Source organism: Sinohyriopsis cumingii, chromosome 17 (assembly GCF_028554795.1).
Source record: "Sinohyriopsis cumingii isolate HCF-2022 chromosome 17, ASM2855479v2, whole genome shotgun sequence".
In the NCBI taxonomy this organism is placed as follows: Eukaryota; Metazoa; Mollusca; class Bivalvia; order Unionida; family Unionidae; genus Sinohyriopsis; species Sinohyriopsis cumingii.
Window position 1 is genome coordinate 120890445 of NC_142977.1, and position 25716 is coordinate 120916160.

The 25716-nt window shown below is 34.9% G+C and overlaps 1 protein-coding gene across 3 annotated transcripts in view; it reads left to right on the top strand.

The window, feature by feature from the left end:
• Positions 1-25716, top strand: part of LOC149779773 (replication protein A 70 kDa DNA-binding subunit-like) — a 110600-nt gene that overhangs the window by 19986 nt on the left and 64898 nt on the right. For all 3 annotated transcript variants that reach the window (XM_089940634.1, XM_089940633.1, XM_089940635.1), the window contains exons 6-8: positions 10649-10766; positions 13437-13608; positions 21522-21714. In XM_089940634.1, the coding sequence (XP_089796760.1) occupies positions 10649-10766; positions 13437-13608; positions 21522-21714 (483 nt within the window). The remainder of the gene's footprint in view (positions 1-10648; positions 10767-13436; positions 13609-21521; positions 21715-25716) is intronic.

The following is a 25716-nucleotide window of genomic DNA, read 5'->3' on the forward strand; positions in this document are numbered from 1 at the left end:
GAAAACAGCTAGTGCTCCCACTCTTATACGGCTTTCCCTTCTGCACCAGGAAAGTGGCCTAATAAGACAGGTGGCCTTTCCAGAGGGGGACTAAATTTTTTGTGAAATGTATATGTAATGTATGTAGTAAGAAAGCTAAATACTTAAAATTATTTAATATCTTCATTTAATATCTTCGTGTAAAAGTAACATTAATTATTAAAAGGTTCTTCTTGTTATAATAATAGACTTATTTCAAATGAATATACATTAATAGTTCTTATTCTTGATCTATGCTAGCGGGTAGTGTTGTCATTCACATTGCAAAACCATTCAAAAACGTCATTTAAATCTTGGTACATACATAATTCTCTTTCCATTTTCCCACTGCTGCTGAATAATCTCCTTATCTGTTACGGTATTGTTTATTCAAGTCTTTTCTACATAAAATTGTTTGCCAAGTCCACCTTACCCGATGTCGTCGAGTAGAATAACCAACATCCTTCTAAAATAATACGTCTCTGTTTACGTGATGACATGTTAATGTTTGGTAATGATTTGTTTTTGGATGTTTCTAACTGTATGCAATTTAATTATGCAGACGAAACTTTTGTCGGGTGGATGAAATGTCTTCCTAAAAGAAGCTATAAATGTATTGTTACATGACTTTTTGGTCCTTGTCTGGTACCCTGTTTTGTTCAAGTTTAATTTCTATGTATGTAATAATCAACAAAATCTATTTTTAGCCTATGCTGAGCATGTTATGATCTTGACAATTACATTCGGTTGTAATCATCAAAGAGAAGAACTTGACAGATGTGTGAAGCCCAAGACTCTATGATAACATTGATACACCCGTTTCCTGTAAATGCTGGCTTTCATGGACAATGATATAATATTAATCTTAGTGTTACGTGTACTTTAGTCAACATTTCTTTCAGTAACAGAAATTTGACATTGGGAGACATGTATCAATGATAGAGATAATCTGATTACTTACCTTACATCATGATATGAATTAATTATTGGTTCTGGATACATTTGGAAAAAAGTGGGTGTTTGTGAGGGAAACATTTTACATTTTTATACTAATATGCTGGCCGCTGGTCACATTAGGGGGGTGGCCATTCTTGACTGGTACTTTTGAATACAAACTCATTGGTGCCAAGACATTCTGGCTATAAGAAGTGGGTGGCCACTGGTCCAGGGCCGTTCAAGAGGGGGACTACTATAGTTCATTACCATTGCACCCAGTATTATTCTGCCTACAGATAACAGAATTAATTTTTGGTTGATGAAAGTCAATGAATGTAAGAATGATTTGCTTAAAAATGGAGCAATACGGAGGTGTCAGAAAAAAGAACATGACAACACAAGAATTTTTCTGGGTAGAAGTTAGCATGCCAACTGCATCAGGTGGTATATGTGTTGGTTGTAATTTAGTCACAGAAACAGTAACAGTGCTTATACCTCAGGCTTTAAGTTGGTGCAGTTCAAAGAAAAATTCCATACAATAATTTTTTAAAACACAAGTATTAAACATATTGTGAATGAAGCAATAAGTGGCAATAAAATAATTCATGAGGAATTTAATATGATAGTTGCCGACAGGTGCAAGGAGATAAAGAATGCAGCTGGGAAGAAGGCTGGTAACACACAAAGCCAAGATATTTAAGAGTTAAAAATATATATATTTTTTTTCAATTGAAAGAAGATAAAGGAGAAAGTTCTGGAGAAACTGCAATGTAAAGAGATAGTCTGTATCTGTTGGTTGCTTGAAATTTAATTGTTTTAATTTTCGATACTTAAATGGAAAGTTAATCTGTGAAAAGACAATACTAAAATAAATCAAATAAAATTTCCAGATGATAATAGAAATGGTAAATTTATCCATTTTAATACAGAGAATAGATTTTGTAGATGGTTATTGCAATATTTTAAATAGCAAAAACAAGCAACCTATGTTCTCTTTCATTAACAATATGACTGCAACAAAAACATTTTAAAATTTCAAATGGATTCTCAAACACATTGAAGAAAGGTAATCAAAGTTAACGAGTTAATGACTGTTAATAAGATAACCTTGATACTGAGTGCTTAAAACAATTCAGAAGTTTTAGTAAATCTGATCAACATTTATAATGTGTACAACCAAGAGCAAGTCTCAATTGCTTGGATTCAAAAGCCAGATATTGGACACAGTTTGCAGATTTTTATGACTCCAAGAATGAATATATTTTCTTTCTCCAAATGAAAAACAATGAAGAGTACTATACTGTCAGCTCCACTGAGTCTTTGATGTCCAATAATTAATGCCTACTAGAGTCAGTACCTGTTTAAAATGTTTTCCAAAGTGATTTTGTATTGTAATGGAGATTACAGGCAAATTTAAAACAGATTAAATATCATCATTAAAGCTTACTAAACATTTCAGGGTATAGCTGTGACAAATCTATTTAGGGTAGCTAATGTTAAATTTGCATAGCTCAGACAGCATGTTGCTATTTCATTTTGGGTCAATAACAGAAGTATCTTTCAAAGGTCCTAAATGAAAAACTACAAAATTTTAAGTAAATTCAGCTTTAATTATTATTAAAATTAAATATAGTTTTATTCTTCATAATGGTTTTTCTTCTTTTATTCCATGGTATCCTGAGTTACTTTATCAGCAGGTTTCTCTTTGATAATTATTGATTAAAAAAGAATATTATTAAAAACCTCTAAACCTATAAAACTCGTGATCACTTTAAGAGTCAATGCTCAGGTTTATAAAATTTGTGTATCAGCCTGATTTCTTTATTCAAATAAGATAATAAAGCATGGTATGTATTGTATATAACATATTCAGCAAAATGTTGAGAAGCATAGTCTCTACATGAATAGTAGCTGCTGTTGAGCATTAAATATATTAAATAAACCGTATAACATAATGATACGCTCTTTTCAGATCTAAAAATTATGTTTCATTTTTGACAGCAGCAAAAATACTAAGTTTTAATATATTACAAAAATCAAATAGCAGTATTCTTCTGGGTAATTCATCATTTAATTTATTTACCCTTTTATCATGATCATTCAGACCAGTTTTAATTTCTTCTACTGTAGGATCTATTGCAAAAGCCATATCTGTGCTTAATTCTGTTCATCACCTATATCTGATTTAACTTCAACATTATTTCACTTAATGGTAAAGTCTTTTTATCTATCACATGTTTAACTGCTTCTTTTTCTGTTGTATTGAATTATTAAAATATTTCTTAATCATTTCACCCATATTATTCATCAATTACTCATTGTTCCACTCTTTTATTAGCTAGTTCTCAATCAGTATATTCTTTGCTGCTTTTGTTTTCTTTTATTCCAGCATTAAGTTCATTTTTGAGGTCTTTCAGAAATTTATTTTGTTTCTTTATTCAAGTGCTGATAAACTCTAGGTCCTTCTCATGAATCTAAGTATACTTTCTCATATTTATTTTCATTTTCTTTGCCTGTATCATTTTTGGTTATTTCTATTAAATCATTCTTTTCTTTTGCAATTGAAATATATTAGTGTTAGAAGTTTCCTTCCAGTTTTACTACAGTGCCTAATCTAACATTCAGTATGTCCATTGCAGCAACTAACTTTAAATTCTGGTGTCCAGTTGGGCCTGACTTAAAATTATGCTGATCTAACATTTAGTATGGCCACCATGGCAGCTATCTTGAACATTTTATTGCAACTTGTGAATGCAAAATCATATCAGCATGAGGTTTCATTGGAGGACTTCTTATAGTGCCTAATTGGTCTTTAACAAAATTATATTAATCAGATATCCAATCGGGCCTCCATGTTGGCCATCTTAAAAATGTTACCTACTTGTTCTAGGTGGCAAGTTATATTGGCACATGGTTTTTACCAGAAGACTTCTTATGATCTAGTTCTTACACAGTGAAAATGGTGGCATGCATTCGTGCAATATGTCTGTGACAATAAACATATTGAAATTCTTATCACTAATTCTCTTGAATGAATGGTCAAATTGGCATTAGGTTTTCACCAAAAGTCTTCTAATGGTGTCTGGTTTGTCATAAATACAAATGGTGCCTATCTTGCATCCTTTATGGCTGCAAAAGCAGCTAATTTGAAAATCTTTTCTTAGGTGGAAATATACTCATCAAATTTCATAAGGAAGTCTGTCAACTCCATACAAGCAGGTTAATAGTGCCAATAGATTCAGCTGCATAAAATTATGTCCTTTTTCTGTACATTAATCAGACATGATTTTTCTCTGTTTTAAAGCAGAAATCCGCTTTTCTCCTGACTTGAATCAGATTTTTCTTGCTATAGTCCGTTTTTTATATCATCTCCAATCCAGTTTTTTAAGAAAGGTCTGTCTGCTCCCATTCTGCGATTACCCTTGCAAAATTATTCGTTCCATATATTAGTTTGCACACGACTCTTGTAAAGAGTATTCTGATTAGTGAAAGGTTTAAATTCATCCAATGAATCTTTGTGTAATGGAAACTGATGGCAATGGAAAGAAGAAGCATGTTTTCAAAACTTGGCATCTTGAGTTGTTGAGAGAGAGCATGACACGAAAAGTTTAGATAAAGGTTTAAAAACCATATGGAAATGGGTAAGGCTGGAGCAAAAAGTTGATGGAAATTTAGTTAGTCAGTTTGTAAGAAAACTGAATGCTAGTGGACTGGCATTTTGTGACCTCTGCTCTAGGGTAATCACGGTTGGAAGAGTTTGGAACAGCACCTACAAAAGAAGCTGCATACGGAAAAATTGAAGCTCAAAATGCATCTGGAAAAAGTGCAATTAATTGCTATTACTACATGAGAGAACAGATGTAGCCCTCTGTTAGAATATGCACACTGCATGTCGCCAATACAAGCACCAACTTGAAAGGAAAAATACTCTTATTGAGAAGGAAAAGAAACAATTGTACATTGAGCCAAAAACGTCAGTGGTGACAAAAAGGAAGGCTAAAGAAATCTTTGCCAAAGCCACAAAAAGAGCTTGACTGGCAAATCATCAGGTTGTGTCCTTTGGAGAAAAGACAACTGAATGTATGGGATTATTTGTAGATAGTTAATGTACTTGGGTGTTTATTTTACAGATTTGTTTTGGAAAGAGAAAAGTATAATATATTTGCTGCAAATATTGTGAAATTATTGTGACTTAATTATGATGTGAACACTGACATACACATGAAATAACTTCAGCATCAATAGTATTGGAGAACAAGTTCATGTGACTATAAATATCATGAAATTATTGAAGTCAAGTTGAACATTTTTGGTCAGTTTATTAGTTTTTCACATGATTATTTTGGTTTATTTTATCATCATAAGTTGCACTAGGAGCAGTTTTTTATGAGTGTAAAATGCGTTTTATGCCTGGATCAGCAGTGCTGCCCAAAAGCCCCTTAAAAATTTTCTGCTTTTTTTTATGGAACACCAGAATCATGTCTGATTAATGCAGGGCTTGTATCTTTTATTCATTATGGTAATTCTGTTCGTGAATTTTCTCTTATTGGTCTATCTATCAACGTGTAATATATTCTGACAAGAAGCTAATGTACATCATGACTTTCAACCTAACCAAATTTTGTGGTTTGGTATATCAAATATGCTTTAAAATTTGCTTTCTATTTCAGTTTCTTTTTATCATTATATGAACTGGTCTGTGATACAAATCCATTGCCTATTCTAGAATGCATTTCTAAACATTTGAGCTGAAAAATGAACTGCATGCATGAAAATTGCACATAATAAAAACAAGGCCCACTTTTATTTCTTCATCAAATCCCTCCTGTATTCAGAAAATTTCTTCCATTTAATTTTAATATCTAGGATACACTTGGTAATTTACCAGTATATAAAACATAATATGTTATCTTCTCTCACTCCATATGTAATTGATAAACCTAGCTGAGTTGTACTATGCCCAAATCTCTAGTTTTTCAACATATTATTTTTCATTAGTATGGTTATGTGTCTTCAAAAACTAAAAACAAATCCAGATTAATTTAATTTTCTCCCACTTTGAATCGAAACATGTTGAAAGATCTAATAAATGAGGTTTCTGGAACTTTCTGATGATAATATTATTTTAATTGTCTATTGATTATATATTTGTGTTTTTTCTGGAAGAAAGATTAATTATTGGAGGCTGCAATACTTATCTTCAGATGTTAATATAGTACCTTTATCTTTTTTGATCAAGAATTTACTTTTTTTATTATCATCAAAACTTTGCTATAGTACCAACAAATATCTTGAGGCCTTTCAAAAAGTATTGTTTTGTCATACAAAATGTTTAAATCTCTGTCCTTCAGAATAGTTTTTTTGAGGTTGTTTTTCGAATGTTGGAGTAAATGTTTTAAAGCTCAGTTTCACCTTTTGAAGTTTTCTATAAGATTTTCATCAGGATACCAGCTAGAATCATCTTATTCTTTCCATTAATTTGCATATATTTTTTTTCTCTCTTGAATTTACTCAATTTTTAACATGTAAGTCTAACTACTTACATAATACTGGGTAACCCATTATTACTTTTCAGATTTTTAAAACCTCTTTCATGAAAGCTAGCCTTTCACAAAAATATATTTTTTGTGTTGATATCCTTAATTTTTTCACCTTTTGTTATAGCCAAATAAGTCAATCCGTACTTCTAACCTGTTTTAGAAGCACTTACTTTAATTGGTGACATAACTATTGACCTATGATAGGAATTGTTGTATCCATCAATAAGATGAGGTAATAAATCTACCCATTTTCTGTTTCATTTTCAGAGAAATACTTCCATATTCTAGTCTATTAAATCTTTATACTGTAGGGACCTCTTCTTCAGAGTAAGTAGAAAAGTGATGCTTTCTTTTTTCCTTAGTTTCTTTTAACCATTTTTGTTTTAAATTTGTTCTGTTCATCAAACTATCTTTTCCAAATTAAAGATTTCTCTGAAAGCTTTGTGCATGTTTTTTCCCTTTTTTGTTTTCACTTTCGAAGCCCAAGACATTTTGAAAATATATCAGTCACTGTCAAGATGTTGTTGTTATTGTTGTTGTAGGGTTTAATGCCATTTTTCAGCACACGATAGGCTATACATGGTGGCCAGTATTAATGATGGAGGAAGAACCCGGGAAAACCCCTGGAAAGAACCACTGACCCACAAGAAGCTACTGGCAAGCTTTCTCACATACCCACATTGGCTGACTCCGAGACTCGAAGCCATGCAGAGGTGAGATGGCAGTGATCCGTAACGGAGAGCGCATTAGACCACTCGGCCACTCGGGGCCCCCTGTCAAGATGTATTTGTATCCATTGTTGTAATTTTATTTCATTTGCATGTCAACATTTCCAGTCTACTGCTGAAATTCCATGTGACTAACATAAATCTTTCTGTTGGGATTTTTTTGCTTGTTTGTATTATGCATATGTAGATTATTTACTTAACAATTCTTTTAGTTCAGAGTATTTAATTTGACTTAGTCTTTGCTTCAGTATTTTAATTTTATCCTGTTTATTTTGTTTCCACAATTGATTGCTATTTTTGAAAGCCACTGGACTTTAAGGATCATAGTAATGATGCATTAAATATTTTTCTTCTTTGCTGTCATTGTTTTAAAATTTTAAAAATATCATTTAATTTAGATGAGTTACATTAAAATCAGATCTTAAGTATTTGAGTATATTCTGATTTTTGTACTAAGGTAATAAAGTCTGCATCTGAAATGTATGTATTTTATATTGTTTAGATAATGTTGTCTTCAGAACTGTCTTGACAAAAAAGAAAAATAAAACATTAATTTGCTCCTGTCTTACATCAAGAAAAATATTCTTCGATGTTTCATAAAGCAGGAGAACTGCATCTAATTTTTAGTTAGCATGACATTGACATTAATAGTTCCCTTGGTGAGAGAAGATATACCAATAAAACATAATTAAGTGAAACCAAACTATAAAATTGATAAAATATTAAACAGGTATTCATTTTATATTTGCAATAAATTTATGTAGTCTTTTTAAGCTTTGTGATATATTATAGATTCAAGACATTCTAACTTTTGCTAGTTCTATCTATAAAGACTCAACAAAAACAGAAATTTAAAAATTGAAGTTTCATTAAACACCTTTAGAATTTTGAACTAAATTAATTTTTGGAAACTACTTTGATAAATTAACTGATAGTTAACTCAAATTTAACTATGTATTTATAAAAAAATGATATAAAAATCTTAAATGTTGACTTAATGTATTTATTCCATTTGTATTAATTGCAAACAATTTTAACAAAAGTCCCATCTGCTCAGTCGTGTCTCGTATTACCTGATGATAACAAACTAAGGATTTTGATACATCTGGCATACATGCATAATTTGTTGCTTTCTTATGTTAAATTGGATTGGCTGTGATATTGATTGATTTATTTGACCATGACCTTAATTGGAACCCATATATTTAAGGCTAGGAACTCCAGAATTTAATCCAATTTTAGTGGTGTGATCTTTCCCTTCAGAGATATTATGATACACTGAATAATCTTTTCACTTGTAATGTGAATCATTTTCAACTTATTCTTGAATCAGGAGTCAAATTTATATCGAATCAACAGGAGTAAGGGCCACTCTGGTGGTCTAAGTGGTTAGAGCATCTGCCTCAGATGTGGTAGATCGTGGGTTTGAACCCTGGCCAAGTCATACTAAAGACTTATAAAAATGGTGCTAGCAGCTGCCTCACTTGGCACTCAGCATTGAAAGGTTAGTCTTAGGATTGGTTGGCCTGGCATCAGGGTAATGTGACTGGGTGGAACATGATGCTTCACGTCTACAGCATGATGCCCCAGTGCTAGATATCACTATAAACTGCTACACTGCAGACATCATAACAGTATGACTGGAAAATTATTAAAGATACATTAAAAATCTGAATGAGAAACATAAACTCAGCAGGGGTAAGTATGCATGGCCGATTAAAAAGAAAACAAATTTTCACTATCTATTTTAAGGCTTTTATAGTTTTTGCCTGTACAATTTATTGTTTGGTAAATTTTACAGAATATCAACAACTTTTCTTTTTATTTCTTTATCATGCGGTACTTCATGTTCATATTTATTTGGAAGGGTTTATCTTCATAAACATTTTGTGCGATTCTTCATTTTTTGTAAACTTTACTCTTAGTTGATGCCGTAAAGCAATTTCCTCAGGTGACATTAAACATACATACATACATACATACATACATATGCACGCACGCACGCACACATGCATGCATGCATACATACATACATTTCTTCTTTTCATAATCCTGATTTTCAGATAGGAGTGACTTTGTATTTTCTGCTAACCTTTAGCTGCAACCTCATTATCTTGGACCTTATTTCACCCGCACTGCTAAAAATTAGTATGTGATGCCTCACAAGGAGACTGACTCAGCTATGCCATAAGTAGATCATAGTGAACTACTTTTCACTCATAAGTGGCACTTGTATGTTCATCCATTTGTTTATCACTTCTGTATCATTAACATTATTTCAGCTCTTCTTTCTAGCCTTAATATATGCTTGTAGCTTTTGGCTGTCCTAAATGTTGTCTTGTGTCACTTGCACATGGTTTTGGATGGATTTTCCTTCCATTTTAGATGATTTACTTCTTAGTTATATGCTTCCTTTGCATTAAAACATATCATATATATATATATATATATATATATATATATATATATATATATATATATAACTTTGTGTGTGTGTGTGTGTGTGTGTGCTTTCTGTATGTTTTGCATAGTAGTCTCATTTTGGTCATTGTATATTTAAAATAGGTGTGTATGTAAAATGGTATCATTAAGTGTGTTAATGCCAGCCATTATTTTATCCAGTATATTTTAACACTGTATGTAAGTACAGAGTATATTCTTTGCATTTAAGTTGATTTCTTTAGCATGTAATTTTTTTTAATAGAAATTAAGAAATTGAGGGTGGGTGGCAGGAAGTAAATTAAGTAAATATGTATTGGCCAGTAATTAAGAACGTGTTATAATACTGTGTATAACTGAGAGAGTAAAATCTATTCTTATGCAGTTTGATCATAGAAAGCCTAATTTTATAACTTAATGGAAAACAAATTTGATTGTTGCAATAAATTATATTTTTATTTAGAGTCTGTAAAGTAACTCCAGCAAGTTAAAGTTTCTTATTATGCCCTTCAATTTTGACTTGAAATAAACTTTGTAGATGTATTTATCAAAACTTTGCTTGAACCCAACAAAATATCTGTTGATGCATTGTAATAAGTAGTATAATGCAGTAATATTTTGTTTTCAGCACGTGGTGTCTTGGTTGATAGATTAGACTCATAAACCTTCCATATTCTTTCTAAACCAGCCTTGGTGTCCAGGTGTATCTCTTTAGCATTAATTGTCCTTGGCAAGTTTCTAGCCATATCTTGATATATTGATTAGATGTTGCATATTGTTTGAATAATTTTTTAGAAATATTTTTTATGTTTGGGTTTGGAGTTGTGATACTAGGATCTTTGTGAGGCAAAACAAATGTTTTTTTGTCTTAAAAGGCAGCCAAAATAATTTATTCTTCACCTTACTTAATTCTTTTTATGGAAATTTGGAATAAAATATGACTGAAATTTCAGATATAACTGAATTATTATCATCTTCCTTTATTAGCCAGTGTTCCAGCAGCAGCAACTGGCAGTAGTTCATGCAGCATCAAAAGTAGCACACCAACCAGACCCACTAGTGTCCATGTTCTTCCTATTGCAAGCCTCACACCACTTCAAAACAGGTAATCCGAATATCACAGTTCTAACTTTATTTGAGAACTGTTGGACATAAATTGTAATTTTTTAGACATTAATACATGACCTGCAGTTATTATTTTGCATGTCTCCTATCTGGGAGACTAGTTCTCATTTCCAAGGTGATTACTTCTTCCAGTTAGTAATTGTAGGTTTAGAGCAAAAACAACACAGTCCATTCCAATGCCTAACTCACTTCCATCATTCTGAATATTGTTCTTCTTTTTCATGGGCTTGAAGAATAACATCTATCTCTGGGTGATTAATATATGTTCTAATGTGTGTATTACCTTAATTTAATTTTATCATATCGATTTCTTTGTTATAGTTGATCTTTCCTCCCCAGTCCTTGCATTTATTTGCAATTATTGGTGCCATGGTCATTTTGTTACTTTTTTGCACACACTACTTAAGCACTGTTTCCATCCCTTTTTAGCTTTGCAGGTCTTAGACTACAAGAGCTTGTGGGATGGCCTGCTGTATATTGTCCTTCTGTCCACTTGCACATGTGTGTTGCTGCTACTCCATAAAACCTTGCACAGTCATTCATCCCATTGTCTAGTTGGTCACAAGTGAAAATGGTGCTGCTCATACATCCAGTGTGGCTGTCATGGTGATAATCTTGAAATCTAGTTATTGCTACTCCTACTGAATGGATGATCAAGATGAGTTTTAATAATAAGACTTTTTATGATGTCTAGTTGGTCATAAATAAAATGGTGCCAATCTGACCACCATTATGACCATCATCCAAGCATCTTGAAAATCTTATCTCTGTTGCTTCTGAATGAAATGTGACTTCAACATCAAATTTGCACCAATAAACTTTTTATGATGTGTAATGGGCCCTAAATGAAAATGGTGCTGATCTGGCATCAAATATGGCAACCATGTTCCAAATCTTATTTCTGCTCCTCCTGAATGTAAAGTCATGTTGATGTGGAGTTTTCCTAGAAGACTCGCAATGATGTCTAGTGGATCCTTAATGAAAATTGTACATCCAATTTATCTGATATGGCTGACACAGTGGCCATCTTAAAAATATTGTTCTTGCCTCTTCTCATGAATGAATGGCCATATTAATATAAGGATTTCACTTAAAAATTAATTTGGAAAGTCATAATCCCTCTAAGTCCTTAGCAGTGTCAGGATTTCAATCTTATGGCTAATTCCGATAGCCCTCTGTGTTGCCAGTGGTCATAGTTCAGCAATCTCATAGACCTGTACAAAGATGAATTTGCTGTCACAGCAAAGAGGGTTGTTTATGCACAACAATCCACAAATGTATGACTTGTATGATTATTATTGTGCTGAGGTGCCATTTAATGCACACACACACACACACACACACACACACACACATATATATATATATATATATATATATATATATATATATATATATATATATATATATATATATATATATATATACCCCTGTAACACCCAATGTGTTATATCAAAAAGACCAGAGTTTTGGACTTAAATAATTTAATAAATGATAAAGGTGAGGTAGAACATGCCTTCTAACATCAGTGAGTAGGGTTTCAAACTGCATCTGGAGGAGGGAATACTTATCTTGGACTGAGAACTACCTCCAGGAAAAGAAATAAGCAAAGCAATGGTAACAGACGAGTATTACATAACTAATGTTAGTCCCCGCCAACTTCATTTTACCTTCACAAAATAGCCATTTTATTAACAAAGCATTGTTGAGGCTGCTAAAATGGCTCTTTGTAATGATAAAGACACCAAAACATCTTCTAGTCCTGAAATAAAAGATTGTTTTTTAGGATCCTTGATAGCACAGTAGTCATACCATTGCATTATAACTCTCTAGTTCACAGTTTGATCCCAGGTTGATCCTTTTCTTCAGGTCATATCTGGCAACTGAAAGATGATCTCATACTAACAACTTAAATGTAAAGAATACTTGAATTAAGATAAGAATTCTTTATTTCAGACTACATAGTCCATACATCTAAATTAAAATATAGATATAAAGTTGTTGTTGTTGTTGTAGGGTTTAACACCATTTTGCAGCACACGATAGGCTATACATGGTGGCCAGTATTAATGGTGGAGGAAGAACCCGGAAAAACCCCAGAAAGAACCACCGACCCACGAGAAGCTACTGGCAAGCTTTCTCACATACCCACATTAGCTGAATCCGAGACTCGAACCCACGCAGACAGAGGTGAGATGGCAGTGATCCATAACGGAGAGCGCTTTAGACCACTCGGCCACTCGGGGCCCCCTAGATATAAAGTAAAACCATTGTTAACATAAAAGAACATATATATCATACAGATACATCTACTCAATTAACTGCATTAACAAAGTAATGTCTATGAATATAGTTTTACCTGCTAAGTTGCACCTGGTTTTAATATTTAAAATTTAGCTTTTGTCAACAGTTACACCTGGCAAAGTGGGTCATTAAAACTTTTAGATGTTTTGTTAGGAGAAAAAAGTCTGTATCTCTTGATATGAGATAATTGTTGCTTGAAATTCACTCCAATGGGAAGTAGTTTATCAAACAAGTTTAACTTTTCATGCAAATCACATCTGTTTTGGATAATTCAAAAATACTACCATAGACTGCTGAAAGATGTTAGTATATAAATTTTAAAATATTGTGCCTTTTTTTATCATAGAGGAAGTATTCGTGCCTGTGTCACATACAAGAGCGATATCCGCACCTGGAGTAATTCTCGAGGGGAGGGGAGACTATTCAATGTCATCCTTGTTGATGAGAGTGGAGAAATAAGAGCAACAGGATTCACTGATGCAGTGGAGAAATTCTATAATTTGCTGGAAGTCAGCAAAGTAAATATCTATGGATATAGTTTTACATGCTAATATCAAATGTCCTATGCGGAAAGAATGAGTGATAGTACTGTATTTGTTATATAATTTTCAGTTATTATCTCTTCTGTGCCATTTCTGTTTCCCTTGGCAGGAGCTAAATATAATGATTACTTTGGCATCTGTATGCATGCCAGTCTGTCAACTCCCCAGATTGTGGTCAATGTTAAAGATTTTTTGCTTTTTAGCTAAATAAGAGATAAACTGAACAAAATGGAAGTTGTATGTTAAGTTTACTGGTACAAGACCAGAAGAGCTTATGTGATGGCTCTAAATCTGTTCATTTGTTGTCTGGTAGTTGTTACCACTGTTCATTTGTTGTCTGGTAGTTGTTATCACAGTTCATTCATTGTCTGGTAGTTGTTATCACAGTTCATTCGTTGTCTTGTAACTGTTATCACTGTTCATTCATTGTCTGGTAGTTGTTATCACTGCTCCTCCTAATCTATTTCCATGTATGAAGTCCAGAGGTTGAACTGGTCCAAAAGGAAATGGTTGCCCCTCGAACATCCAATTTTGTCCTTGTTTCTTGAAAAATCTTGTTGTTGCTGTTCCTGAATGAATGGTCTGATTCAAATGTTTTTCAATAAAAAACTTATGTAAATGCATAACAACTGAGCCAGGAGAAATTTAGAAGCCATCCATGCTCATTTTTGGTCAGCACTTTATGTCAGACCCAGCTATCACAAGTGTTTCTTCCTCAGATATCTGACCTGATAATACCTTAGGATAACTATTACTACCTTAGAAATCTAGCTCTACCAAGCTAATTGTTTTAGCTTAGAAAGCTGTTACCTGCCCTCATAGGTGGCATTTAAATAGAGTGATCTCCCATTGATACAGTAATAGATGCTACATTCCATGAATTATTCAGTTACTGCTTCCACTTGTGCCAAGCAGCATGCTCTCTCCTGATGAGAAGCCTATTAAACCATCTACAAGTCACTGAAAGTCATTCTACCTTAAAGCAAGTTGGAGTTTTCTCTTTGAAGGGGAATTTATACTCCATCTATAATTGTCCAACTCTTTCTTGCTTCTTTTTTCAATTTGTCTGTCTTTTGTAGAAATATAAATTTGTTGTTATCAAGCACATACTCACCTCTGGTACATACCGGCATGGGTTGCTAATGCATCCTCTAACACTGGTGTAGCTTTATTTTATGTGCAGGTATTTACTATTATGTGTGCTTTAGAAAACTTGATGTAACTTGCTGCATTATTTCCACTGCAGTCTTATACATACAATTTTTTAATAAATAATTTATATTCATAGCATCCACTTCCTAGTTATTAAAGCAATTCTGTATAGGCAATCTATTTGGCCTTTACTATAGGTAAGTTTATGTGTTTAGAATTTATTAAGTAGTGTCCACTTCGTAAGTATTAATTGTGACACTTCAATAATTTTACCTGTATAGGTCACCACATGGACCCTTCATATAGGTTAATTTTTAAATTGTGTGTAGCACTTTGCATCCACTCTGAGTTTATAAAGCAGGATGCATGCTTGGCTACACCTGTATATATTTCCTGCTCTATTTCTAGCTTACAGATTTAGTCCATGGGCAATATGAGGTATAAGCTGTATAAACAATGGGAACATGGGAATGACAAACATGTTACATGTCTTGCTTGCTCCAGTTGCCACTTCATAAATTCAAGTTAGATATATTCCTTTTGGACTGTGGGTCATTAGGTTGCAGTACTGTTGGCACAAAGGTGAAATACGCAGAAATACACCTTGACTGTTGAGGATGCTGTTAGTATACATGCTGACATCATTTATGTGAATAATTTAGTTCTTGAAGGACATTACACTCCAGCCACAAAGTGATCTTAAGTTTTCCCAATCAGTGACAGTGACAGCTCTGACTCCATCTACACAGCCTCAAGATGCCGAACCTTTCTCTGTGGAACCAATAGTCCTGATACCACATGCGTTCGATGGCCTATCATCTTTATTGGCCACATTTGAGTGTGACTGAAATTAAATCAAGCCAACTCATATATTATGTCACACATTAGAAGTACAATCTGGTTCTGTGTTCAGATATTCCTTAAATCATCCCAATATAAAGAATTGAAAAGCATCATAAAATTGCACTGTTCCATTATGACTTTGCTGTCATCTCATCACCACAATTGATCTTGCTCTTTAAGCCAACAGAGTCCAGTCTCCTTAGCCCACACAGGCACTCTCCTGGATCAGCATTCCCAGGGTAGTGCCACAAGTCACTCAATGCACATGATGCCCAGTTCAGTGCTCCAGTATACACAGGATATAAATTCATTTCATTCTCATGCCTTTACCACTTAAAGGGAGCATTTAGTGATCATTTTGAAGTGATGGTATCCCACTCAGGACATTGGGCATGCATCATAGTCCACCCCTTTAGACAGTCTTCGCCAGCTACATTTCAAATTGTGCAGAAGGCATTGCCATGGCTTCACTCACCTAGAGGTGACAAAGTTAGCTCACAAGGTCCATCATCTTTGTTGGATCTTACTATGACAAGAGAAGACTCTGGGTATCAGTCAAGGAAATCTTTTGTTTCTTGCCATCAGAATTTTGTCCTCCTCCTAAAGTTCCAGTATCAGTTGACTTGCTAATCAAGAAAGATGCCGACCTTTTGCAATGTTTACACAGAAGTTTAAATAAACCTAATGTCAACAGACTCTTCTTTTCACAATGATGCCTTTCATCAAATTTTAGTAGCAAGTTCTATAAGACCTAAACTCTAGTATTTTACATGGATATCCCTGGCAAAGATATTATAGCCTTGGGATGTCAAAACCAAACTCAGTAAACATGGGTAGAAGTCTTCTAATGATACATAACAGTTGGTGAAGAATATTGTGGCAATAGATTCTGTGTTGGACTTGGTCCCAATGACAGTCTTCCAACAAACAGTAAAGTTTATCATTCCCCACTTTAAATACCACAGGACATACATGAGAGTCTGCTTGTTGAGTGGCACACATCCTTAGCACACCCAGGCCAGTGCCACAGCAGCAGCGACTATGGTCTGGATCTCTTCTCGTATTGGGGAAGTCATATCTTGTGGGGCAGGAAAGTACTAGAGCAAACTTTGTGGTTTGGAGACTGCTCATAGGCCAAGGATCCCTGATGCTCGTTATGAATCCACCAGTGCCATTGAGGGATCGGTAAGGGAGGGAAAACACCTGAGAGTAAATCTTGCCACCCATTAAGAGATGAGCAGTGTCCGCTTACGGTCAGCTTCCCAGTGACAAAGATATTGTCAGGTAATAGTTGCTTTTCTATCAGATCTTTCTTGCTGGATTATATCTGATTGGTGACAGGTCATTTTTATCAGTCTGGGGACAAGGATTGGGCTGATATCCCAATGTCCATTTCTATGTTACTGTTTAATCCCATTTGTGATAGGGAGTCCAGTTGTACACATCCAGCTAGGGATAGAGATTGAAGTGGCATTCCCCCTTCTCTATGTTCCCATTTAATCCTTATAGGATTTGGGTACCCCCTTTACTGGAAAGTGAGTTCTCCTTCTCTCATGATGTCATGGATGCCCCTGCCTTGGTTTCAAGGTAAGGAGGATATGACAGACCATGGACCTGCTTTGTCTCCCCTGGCCTTGTCCTTCAAAAGAGTTGAGTGAGCACCATTGGCGACATTTTCCTGCACTTTCCCATCTGTTGAGTCTGGTGTTGGAGGAGGAATAAGTTTGAACATTGGTTCACTGTCTTTTGCCCCCCGGACTTGTATCATAAACTGAGAACAAGAAGATTATCTCCAGTCATAGAGGCTTTCTGTGGCCTCCACTTGTCTAGGTCTTCTGCTGCTTCCACACTCTGAAGGCCTGATAACATATACAGAAGTTTTCCCAGGGCCAGGAATTATCCAGGCACCAGAAGGGGTTATCTTAACCCCTTTTGTAGTCCAGCTGCTGGTATCTGCCTCCAGAAATTAAGTACATTCTCCATCTTGGCCCCTTAGGCCCCATCACCATTGAACTTTGGTGTATCACAGGTGGGGATATCAGCCAGGGTCAGAGCATGCCTTCCAGTAAAAAAAAACCTTGAGGCCTTAGAGCTTAAGGCCTGCATTCTAGTGATGATTGAGCATCCTGACAGATGCCATGAAAAAGCATGAAATAGGAGACTGAATGAAAGTGAAGGAGCCTTTCAAAAAGAGCTTCAGAAGTTGTTTGCAGAAGTGAAAGACTGAATTCTGTAGTAAAGAATCTGAACTTTAAGGAAATCAATATAGCTAGTGGTCTTTTGGAGGTGGTAATATCAAACCTGCAGAAATCAACAGAAGTGTTAGAAAGCACAGACACCAAAAAATTAAATTGATGAGAAGAAAGGAAGATTGATCATTATGCAAGTTCAATTCAATGTTCCATTTTGATTAATACTCCCATCAAAAAGTTGATTTGTTCTTCAAAGTGAAAGATATCTGCCAAATGTTTTAAGGCTGTTAGTATCTTTTATCAAGGCTAGATGTGTGGCTAGTAAATAAAACATGCATTGACTTTTCCATCATTAATTCTTTTGTGCTTTGTGGATATGTTATCACTTCTTTATGCCACAGCATTATTACTGTATAGGCATACACATAGTGCTTGTGGAAATAATTGACAATCAGCGTTTAAAACTATATTCTTTGTATGACTAATGCTTTTTTATCATAAAGGTTGAAAATGTTCATGTGGGAGGGCCACTATAAGTATTTACATGGTAATTTACATTAGAATGTTTGCAGTTGTTCAAGATAAAGTTCTTTGCAATGACATGCATTGTGGATGATTGAGAAAATTTCAAATGTAGCATTTAGCTGACTTTGGTGAAAGCTTACACATAATTGTAAACCAGCACTTCTGCATTTGTGTTGTCCTATCATAATGCAGGTTTGTCATATTTAGCGATGTTTGATTATCTGCTATCTTTCTTAGATTATCAGTCTAGTTTTTTTGTATATGGTATCTGCAAGAGTTGTAGAAAGCAGCATAATCTTTGTTCCTTCTGTCACTTACCCTGTATTTTTTGTATGAGTGGTTATAATCATGATGATTTCTCTGTTCTTTTTATTACCATAGTAACAGCTCAGTACTAATACATTGTATAATATTCAAAGAGATCTGCTTAAAGTTAGATTATTTTTCTTTTTATCTAAGAAATGCACCAGTACTAACTGCCTAGCTGTGTTACTATTCCTGTTTGCTACACAAATGAAGATAAAATGCTTTGATAGTTTTTCATACAGGTACAAAATAGTTGCGCATATGTTTCTTCCTTTTTTATATATAGGTTGTTTTTAAATCCCCAAAATGCAATCATTCAGATGATAAGAGAAGATATTCTATGTTGGCCTCTGCATTTCCAGATCTGCTTAGAAAGGATGTTATATTTACAATTTCATGTTAATGCACTAAATAGAATTTGTAAAAGCATAGCATTTCATTTTCATTTTTTATATACTGCTAAGCTTAGTGATTGTTTTTTTGCTATACAAATTCTGATTAACTAATAAAAATACAGTTATGGCCTCTGTGATGGTGAGCAGGATGTTAAGAAAATAGAGGTAACCTGGACTAAAGAGCAGCTTTTACGTAAGGGCATGCTTTTGTAAGGCAAGTAAAACAAGGGCTATATATTTTGTCAGTAATGTGCATCAATTTCATACTAAATTTCATCATACAATATCTTACATTTGCTCTTCCTTTTTTTAAGTAGCCCTACTTTATCCCTATTTCACAAATGGTTGCTGGAAAGATTGTGGACCTAAAAAAAAGGTTAGCAGATTAAAATTTATCCCTTCCAACTTGGTAACTTTTACATGCTGTACTAATTGATATAATTTCACCAATATGTTTTGGAATGTTAATAGCCAGTTTTCTTATTTTTTTCATGCATGTGAACTGATTACAAATGTATTAGAGTGTTTAAAATGGTAATTTTTCCAATCCACAAATTATTGCAGCTTCATTGTACATGAAATAAACTTGCAATTCAATGTTTAAAACACAATATATGTAAAGTGCTGTAAAATGTATTATGTCTCCACACACACACATATAAATTGTGTTTTTGCTGTCCGTCCATCATATTGTAAGCAAGGTAGCTGCAAAACTTTTGAGGAAAACCAGACCAGTTTGGATGTTTGGATACCCTGGGCTTGGTTCCCAGACCTGTTTTGGGTCTGGTGACTGTGACCTTGTTTCATATTTGTTTTAGAAATTTCTGGACTTTGCTTACTTTGACTTTTTTGACAAACACCTTGTAAATAAATTTATGCAAAAATTATTTGTGGCAGGTAAATAAAGTAAAGTATACATATTTTATCAAAATGTAGAACTACTTCAGGCAGTATTTTTTATACAGATTTATATAACTTATTATAAGCCCATTATAAGCATGTTGTGTTATGATGCTGTTCCACATTCTGATAGTATAAATTATACAAATCTGTTTAAAAATTGCCTTAAGCAGTTACCATTTTTTAAAACTTGAAATGTCCACTATGTACTGTTACCAAAGTTTGGTGATAGCTTGCTCCTGAAGTAAGGAATAACTCTATCAATTTTGGGGTGAGATGTCAAGGTCACTGTGGCTAAAAGAAGAAAAATGGTTTTCAAACAATAACATTAGTGCTGCTTACATATCTGGACCAAGCAGTGGATGACTTGCATTTGGGGTAAGGAAAAATTCACTTTCGGGGTCAAAAGATCAAATGTCAAGTTCAGTATGACTGAAAGAAGACAAATGGCTTTCTCACAATAACTTGGTTGCACTACCACCGTGGTCATCTTGGAAAATCATGTTATCTCTAGTTCAGGAGGATGATGATGTCAGCATAATTTTTTGACCAAGAGACTCATACTGATGTCTCCTAAAGAAAGATGGTGCCCCTCTGATATCCGATGTGACCACCATGACAGCCCGCTTGAAAATCTTGTTTTCCCTACTCCTAAATGGATAGTCATATGAACATGGATTATTCACTAAAAGACTTGATATGATACCTAATTGGATATGGTACCAATCTTATGTCCAGCATGGCCACCAATAATGCATATTGAAAATCTTGTTATTGCATTATTCCTCCTGAATGGATGGTCATATCATCATTGGGTTTTTACCAAAAGATGACTTAATGATGTTTAGTTGGTCCTCAGTGAAAATAGTGCTGATCTTGCATCCAAAATGGACATTACATTAGACATCTTACAAATCTTGCTATTGCTCAAGATGTTTTCAACTCTCTGCAGTAAAAAAAAAGAAATGATCTTATCTTTCATGCCTGGAAATTCTTTTCAATCAGTAGAGCATCAGTCCCTTCTTATGACTCTTGCTTATATTGAATTTATTTGTTTCCTTGAATTTTCATGTCACTTGTAAACCATGAGACAAGAAAAAGATATGTTTTCTGCTGGACAGAGGAAAGGTTGCTGGATTGATTTCAACTCCAATTTGCATGCAATGCAAATTGGAAACTGAAGCAACTTTGATGGTCAGACTTAGTGGGACCCAACATCAGAGCCTTTTTGTTGTTGTAGGGTTTAACGCCACTTTTCAGCACAAGATAGGCCATACATGGCGGCCAGTATTAATGGTGGAGGAAGAACCCGGAAAAACCCCAGAAAGAACCACCGACCCACGAGAAGCTACTGGCAAGATTTCTCACATAATCACATTAGCCAAATCCGAGACTCGAACCGACACGGACAGAGGTGAGATGGCAGTGATCCATAACGGTGAGCACTTTAGACCACTCGGCCACTCGGGGCCCCAACATCAGAGCTAAATTTCCTGAACTTGCACTGATTAAGCAAGTCAAAAAATCTATTAAACTGTATATAATGTTAATTAGTTTTTATTACTGTTTTCCACAGGTTTTCTATATAAGCAGAGCAACGCTGAAGACAGCCAACAAGCAATACTCCACTGTGAAAAATGACTATGAGATGACATTTAATAATGATACCTGCATTGAGCCATGTGAAGATGACGTGGATCTGCCCACAATGACGTTTAATTTTGTGAAGATAAATGAACTTGAAAAGACACAACCAAATGGATTAGCTGGTAAGTTATACCATTATTTTAATATCCTCAATATATTACCTGCTGTTAATGCTTTACTTAAATTTTCGAGAATAGAAATTATCCAAATCTGCATAAAAAATGTCCACCCTCCCATTAGATGAAAAGTTCTAGAAAGTTCAGAACTAGAATTAGCATAGACTCCGTCTGTTCAACATGTCATAGGCAGTTGTCATCCTCCTTTAGACAGACAGCATATTGGATTGGATTGGAATTTTCACACTATACAGAAATATTGCCTTCTCTTTGTCTAGCACACATTTTGAGCATCCAAACAGAGGTTTCCATATTGTTAGAATATTATGCCCTCAAGTCCATTCCATATATAATCGCAGTTGTTGCCGTCTTGTGAGATGAGGATGTTTGTGTTCTGCTTGACAGCACTGCCCTTATGTAACCCTGCTGCTATTGTTGAGTGGGTCTTCTTTAATTGTACCTAATTTTGAATATAATTAAATTATATTGGTTGTTTCCAGACTCTTGAGAAGTCAGTCTCCCTATTCATCTCCAGATTTGTTGGTGACTGTGACCTGTTTTGTCTACATTTAATTTGAAATCATTTGATTAATGATTAATGCCAGTCGACTGGCATATCAGTAAGCTGGTGCTGGATGGTAACGGCACTCCGCGTGGCCTTCGGCCTCCCGCGGGGCCTTCGGCCCCGGGAGATATATGGACTTGTTTATTATATTGAGATAGTATTGATGGTACTTTGTTTAATTTAGACACGTGACACAACGGAGCGAGCGTTAGCGAGTGGAGTTGTGGCGCGTGGTACTTTATTTATTTGTAAGTTGAGCTATGACGACAGCGAGCGCGTGGTAGCGCGTGAAGCTGTCGCCCATTTGACTAATTTATTTTTAGATTGTGCACATTTTAGTGTAACAATTTTATGCACAAACTATGCACATTTAATGATATTTTACTATGCACATTTTAGCCATTTTTAGGCTAATTTTATGTGCTACCAGCCAACCAGCGACCAGCGGTTACATTTTTTTAAAACTTTTTGCTGGTACCAGCGACTAGCGCTTTATATTTTATAAAGTTTTTTGCCTGGTTTAAAGATGGTGGCTAAGACTATATAAAGCAGATTTTGAAGGGTAACGGCATTTGATGCTTGAGTGTTGACTAGAGAAGAGCTATTACTTTGATTGAGAAAGAAGATGGCGGAATTTACGATTAACTTGCCTGCTGAAGGAAAGAAGCGGAGCCGGAATTGGTGTTTTACTTTGGTACAGCAGCTAGTAACAAATTTTACAGAGATAAAGGAGGCGATGGGCTTATATTTTGAGGATAAGGAAAAGCCTTTACTGGCGACGGAGCGAGGCAACGATAAACTACATTACGCTGTTTACTTGGGCTATAGAGAGATTGCTGACGAAGAAGTAAGCTACGAACACAGACACGGAGTGTTAATGCTACAAGCTTGTGATGGAAATTTTCCTGCAGTAATTGTGAGGAGCCGAGCAAGGAAGCTTATAGCTGAAGCTTTAAAGTTAAAGGAAGATGAGATACAAGGCGCTTTGAGCTATGTGGAGCCTATGGTGAGCAGTAAAAAGAACGCGATTGGCTATTGTTTTAAAGCTGACAGGAAGATGGGGATACACGAAGCAGTAAATACTGGTGAAAAGTACAAGACTTTGATAAAGTATTTGATGGCTGAGATGCTGCCGATTACGCAAGACAATTTGATGAAGGCTGCTTACAAGCACGGCATGAAGGAAGGATTTATAAAGAAGATTAAGGACGACTTACATTTGGTAAAGATTTACCACGAGATTCTCTGTGAGGAAGAGCAAAGCAAGCCGGAAGAGGACTTAGATATATTTATAGACTTGGCTAACAGAGAAACAAAGAAAATGCGGAGCATTTGCAGAGATGCAGCGAACATTACGACAGATAATGAAATGTTCCGAGGATTGTTTCCGGAGCAACGAGCTATGTTTATAAGAGTGTTACAGAACTTGCCATTTATTCACGAACGAAAATTTCAAGACAATTTTCCAGAGCTTGTGTTTTACGGAGCGGCAAAGACGGGCAAGAGCCTTTATGCAGACTTAAACAGCAAGGTGAAGCAAGTGGCAAACGATGCTAACGGAGTTTGCAGATTTGCGCCTAAAGATAGAGAAAACTTGATATTGCTGAGCGACTGGAAGAACCACGATTTAAACAAAGTGAGTAACCAAGCGACATTGAGAAATGGAGCGCATGGCAACAAGTTTACTACAAAGACTTTTGGCGGTACGCTTACTGCACGAGCCTATTGGCTGATTACGATGAACGAGCGGCCATATTGGATTGAAAAGGAGGCTAGAGATATAATGACGGAGAACGAAGAGTGGAAACGAATGAGCAGCGAAGAATTTAAGCTACAAAAGGAGCCGCTGCTGAGGAGGTACGTTGCGGTACAGTTTAATGATAGATTGGCAATGTACGACAGAGTGATTCCGCATTTTGATGGGAATAAGCTGGTGCACAAGTACTTGGTACTTGATACGCTGTACAAGATTAAGGAATTATTGAGACAGAAATTGACAGCGCTGGCTAGGAACGCGCTACAGAATTGCTACAAAAAGTTGATTGAGCGTAACTGACTATAAAAGCAGGCAAGACATAATGACTGACTATTAAAGCAAGAAAGACATAAAGCTACTAATAAAGAAAGAAAAAATCAGGATGACTAATAAAGCAAGCAAGACATAATTACTATTAAAGCAAGTAAGACATAAGACTGACTATTAAAGCAAGAAAGACATAAGATTGAGTATTAAAGCAAGCAAGACAAAAACTGACTATTAAAGCAGGCAAGACATAACGACTGACTATTTAAGCAAGCGAGACATGAAACTGACTATTAAAGCAAACAACACAAAAGATTGACTATTATAGACTGACTATTAAAGAAAACAATACATTAGGCTGCGTAATAAAGCAAGCAAGACATAAGATTGACTATTAAAGCAAACAAGACAAAAGATTGACTATTATAGCAAGCAAGACATCAGACTGACTAATAAAGCAAGCAAGAAAATAAGACTGACTATTAAAGCAAACAAGACATAATGACTAACTATTAAAGGAAGCAAGACAAGACTGACTATTAAAGCAGGCAAGATATAAGACTGGCTATTGAAGTGAACAAGACATAAGAGTGACTATTAAAGCAAGCAAGACAAAGACTGACTATTAAAGCAAGCAAGACAAGGCTGACTATTAAGGTAAGAAAGACAGAAGACTGGTTATTGAAGTGAACAGGGCATAAGACTGACTATTAAAGGAAGCAAGACATAAGACTCACTATTACAGCAAGCAAGATATAAGACTGAATGTTGAAGCTTGTAAGACATAAGACTATTTAAGCATGCAAGACATAATAGTATTTAAGCAAGCAAGACATAAGACTGACTATTAAAGCAAGCCAGACATAATGACTGACTATTAAAGCAAGCAAGACATAATGACTGACTATTAAAGCAAGCAAGACATAAGACTGACCTTTAAAGCAAGGAAGATGTAAGACTGACTATTAAAGCAAGCAAGACATAATGACTGACAATTAAGGCAAGCAAGATATAATACTGACTATTGAAGCAAGCAAGACATAAGATGGATCATTAAATCAAGCAAGACATAAGACTGACTATTAAAGCAAGCAAGACAAGGCTGTCTACTAAAGCAAGCAAGACATGAGACTGACTATTAAAGCAAACAAGACAAAGACTGAGTATTAAAGGATGCGGTATGCTACATGTCTGCGGCATGATGCCCCAGTGCTAGACATCACTATAAACTGCCACACTGCAGTCATCGTAGTGATATGACTGAATTTTTTAAAAAGATACATTAAAAATCTCAATCACACACACACACACACACACACAAACAGACACATTAAAGCAAGTAAGATATAATGGCTGACTATTAAAGCAAACAAGACATTATATTGACTAGTAAAGCAAGCAAGACATAAAAAAGACTATT